This window comes from Centruroides sculpturatus, unplaced genomic scaffold (genome assembly GCF_000671375.1).
Source record: "Centruroides sculpturatus isolate CEXI.00-Female unplaced genomic scaffold, Cexi_2.0 scaffold1118, whole genome shotgun sequence".
Taxonomy (NCBI): domain Eukaryota; kingdom Metazoa; phylum Arthropoda; class Arachnida; order Scorpiones; family Buthidae; genus Centruroides; species Centruroides sculpturatus.
Genome location: NW_019385413.1, coordinates 113,732 through 117,862, shown reverse-complemented (window position 1 = coordinate 117,862; position 4,131 = coordinate 113,732). Strand labels below are relative to the sequence as shown.

Sequence of the window (4,131 nt, the reverse complement as noted above, 5' to 3'; positions counted from 1 at the left end):
GATTATTTACTTATCTAAATACATCTGCTATTAGAATANATTTGCCTCTAAACTTCCACAGTTGTTTCATCAAGCTGTTTACAATTATATTAAAAAAGGTTATTAATACAATTGTGTCTTCTTCCTATTTGGGCAGCAACAGCATGATAATTTTGTAATTGTAACATAAAACATCAATTTATCTTTGTTCCTTTAAGTTTTACACTTTTCCCCAAGTTTGACAATTTTTTTGTAAACAAATATATGTAAATCATTTTATACACCTACACATTCTTATTTATTTACATTTAGGTGAAAATTTGAAGTTATTTTTTTCAGGTATCTTTCAAGTTTTGTTAACTTAAATTAACTAATTTTCTACTTTTTGAAAGAAATATTCCAATACTTCTTTCATTATTCTGTAAATCTTATTATTTTACTTTTTTAAAGCATGACTGAACCAATAATTCTAATAAAATTAATTGTTTAGATGGTCTAATTAAAGACCATCTAAACAATTAATTTAAAAACTTTAAAGACTAGCAACTTAATTGTTGCTAGTCTTTAAAGTTTTGTCCAGCTCCGTACATGTGTAGGCATTCAACAAAATAGGCATTCACTCCAAATATTTGTTAAAATTTGTATAAAAATTATTGAAATAAGTTTGCATATCATATTCATATTTGTTAAATTAATAAAAACTTTTTGAAACTGGATTTAAAACAGCAAAGTTTTATTATACTTAAATATATATAAAAATGCATTTATACAAAATTTATGAAATAATTTATAAATGAAAAAATGAAAGAAACACATAAAAATATGAAAACATTCTTTTTATCATATTTTATTGTGAAGTTAATATAGGAAGGGTTGATTTTGAAAGTGGGGCAAGTTCATTTTGTGAAAAAAATAGTTTTTCTTTAGATACTAATTAATTAAAAAGTGTATTTTTTTTACTTCACATTTTACAAATATCAATAGTTAACTTTGAGGTTGGAGTCGAAAGAAATTTACTGACTCCACAACACTTGTTTCTCCTCCTATTTTTGAATGTCCACCACTTCCTCTTGAAGCATATTAAGTGGACCAAAACATTTTGTACTAATTTTGAGATGCTCTAAGACTTCGTAGTTTAAACTGTGCTGCTGTCTTTCAAAATTCAGAATCCTTTTGATTGGATTTGATCCCATGAGAAGGGTTTCAGGGATATTTGGCAACTATGTCATCAACTAGTGCACTACTGGTTTACCTATACTCTCATGTACTTGTATTTAGTAAGTAGAAGAAGCAAGATATAACTTGGCACAATGTTTGCCTACATCCTGTATATACAGTGTCTATACATATATAATAGCAGAAACTCAAATGTCAGTCTTTCATATAAACATACTTATACATTTTTAAATTTTCTTTATTACACTACCAAATAAAATCTTTGTAATAATGCTAGTGGTAACTTTTAAAAAATAAAACAAAATAATCAGTAACATTATTAAAAATAAAAACTTGTGATGTCATGGATTAATGAGAACCACATTATATAAATAATACACCATGGATTATCACGTATTTCAAATATACGATAATGGTATTTATTTATTTCCAGTCAACTTAAATTACAGATCTCAAAACTGTCCATAATATTACACATTATCTTTTTAAAATACAGAATTTTAACCGTTTATTTCTCCTCGTTAACAATGCTCATAGATATAATTACACACAAGTCCCGAAACTGGCCAGTTCGCAATTCGTTTGAATCGTCTTAAATCGCTAATCAAAATTAACTTAAATTAAACTAAAACTAATGTTACTTAGGTTAAAGAAAGATTGTTAGAAGAGGATCCCTTTTCTTTGTCTAGCAAGTTGGGCAATTTGCAATGTCTGTCACAGTTAATTGAGAGGATACAACCTGACCACATGGACACCTTTCTATGAGACAAAATATCCATATACGAATCCTCCTTTATGTCTCAATAGCACCAGTTCTCTAACACAACTTCTCTGAATCTCTGTTGACCTGAGTCTTCCTCGGGTTCCTTCCTGGTCGTCTCACTCTTCACCTTTGTCAAAAAAGAAAAACCCTTTGAGCCCAAAACTCGCCAGAAAATGCACATAGGTTGGAAAAGTCAAACATGAATAGGGAAAATAGTGCATGTTAATTAGGTAGATGAAGAGATCACAGATAACTTAGAAGGTCAATTAATAAAACATTATATATATATGATACACCACAAACTAATTACAGACTTTTTTAATACTATTTTAATAAAACTAATTTAATACTTAAATAAGGAAATATATTATTTAGTGAGCTATTAATTAATTTAAAGTTTATATTATTTTTAACAAAACATTAAAATAGGTTCGTGCAGTCTGTGGAGAAACCTACATGATTAATCAAGATGAAGAACTTTGGGAAAAAGAGCTGTCACCAAATGTTGAATCACTTTTGTTGGCTCATTACGATCCGTTAGCCGATCGTGGACGGTGGTCAGATAAACATTCTGCTGCTTCTGCTTCCTCCAGAGATAAAACAAGAGTAATAACTTTTCGTGTGCCACATAATGCAGCAATTCAGATATATGATTATAAAGGGAAAAAAGCACGGTAAGTTGAAAATTTCATAATAATACAGCAAGCCATTATAATTAAGTTTTTATTCAATTTCTAAATTATTTCATATTTAAATTATGAATTAAATGTATTTCAATTTGTTTAGAATAATATACAGTACTGAATATATTACACAAAAATTGTTCATAATTTTTATATATTACGTTTTCAAAATAGTGTGGTTTTTGGTCCAGATTTGGTTATGTTAGGACCAGACGAACAGTTTACACAACTAAGTTTATCAGGTGGCAAGCCAAAAAAGCCTAATGTGATTCGGTCTTTGTGCCTTCTTCTGGGACCAGATTTTTGTACTGATGTCATCACTGTTGAAACAGCTGACCATGCTCGCTTACAACTTCAGCTTGCATATAATTGGTAAAAATTTCAGATAATTGTATAAGAAAATTTGAATAGTTTTTTGATACTTTGATTTGATTTAAATTAAGAATATAATTGTTTTTAAATAATTGAAAATAATTTTATGTCAATAATTATTATGTTATTCATTATTTAGGCACTTTGATGTAAGCCAAAAGGATGAAGCGACAGCTTCTAAATTGTTTGCGGTTCCAGATTTTATTGGTGATCTTTGTAAAGCCGTAGCATCTCGCATTAGAGGAGCTGTAGCATCAACTAATTTCGACGACTTTCATAAGGTTAGTAATTATTGTTGATTCTCCATTTTAGTAATTTTGAGAATTCAATAACATTTTATGGAATTGTTAAACAGAATTCTGCTACAATCATCAGAGCTGCAGTTTTTGGCTATGATTCTGATAGAAAGATCAGAAATAGATTAATCTTTCCACAGAATAATTTAGTAATAACTAGTGTAGATATACAAAGTGTAGAACCTGTAGATCAGCGAACTAGGGATTCTCTTCAAAAATCAGTACAACTTGCAATTGAGATAACAACACAAAGTCAAGAAGCAGCTGCCAGGTAACATAAAAATGATGATAAAATGCTTAATTAAATGTATACTTTTTTGTTTATTAATATTTTACATACTTTATAGACATGAAGCAGAAAGAAGAGAACAGGAAGCCAGAGGAAAATTGGAAAGACAAAGAATTTCCGATGAAGTAGAATCTGAACGAAGTCGTAAGGATCTCTTAGAATTACAGGCAGCTAGCATGGCAGTAGAAAGCTGTGGACAGGCAAAGGCAGAAGCGAAAAGCAAAGCCGAAGCCCAGAGAATTGAAGCAGAAACAGCTGTTGAACAAGCTAAATTGAAAGTTGATGCTATGACAATTGAAGCAGTATGAAACTTTTATGTTCCTTTTAATAGTTTTTCATTTATTGTAATACAGTAGAGCCTCGATTATCCGACCCCCGATTAACCGCCACCTCGGTTAACTGACCGTCCTAGTCGGCAAATTTCAAATGTCCGCTAATGATGTGGCGCTACAATATTTGGCTATGTCTTGGCTACTTTAATATTATTTTTACGTGTTTTAGCTGGCAACACTCATTCGACCATGAAAGGGAGCCAGTATTTAAACGAGGCTTAATTTTCTAATTTTTAACGAT

The 4,131-nt window shown here is 30.0% G+C and overlaps 1 protein-coding gene across 1 annotated transcript; it reads left to right on the top strand.

The window, feature by feature from the left end:
- The first annotated feature begins 2,318 nt into the window (after positions 1–2,318).
- On the top strand, positions 2,319–3,883 carry LOC111638715 (major vault protein-like). The gene is made up of 5 exons (XM_023384472.1): positions 2,319–2,592; positions 2,776–2,973; positions 3,113–3,254; positions 3,329–3,540; positions 3,617–3,883. The coding sequence occupies exons 1-5, from the start codon at positions 2,375–2,377 to the stop codon at positions 3,864–3,866; spliced, it is 1,020 nt and encodes a 339-aa protein (XP_023240240.1). The 5' UTR covers positions 2,319–2,374; the 3' UTR covers positions 3,867–3,883.
- Positions 3,884–4,131: the final 248 nt, after the last annotated feature.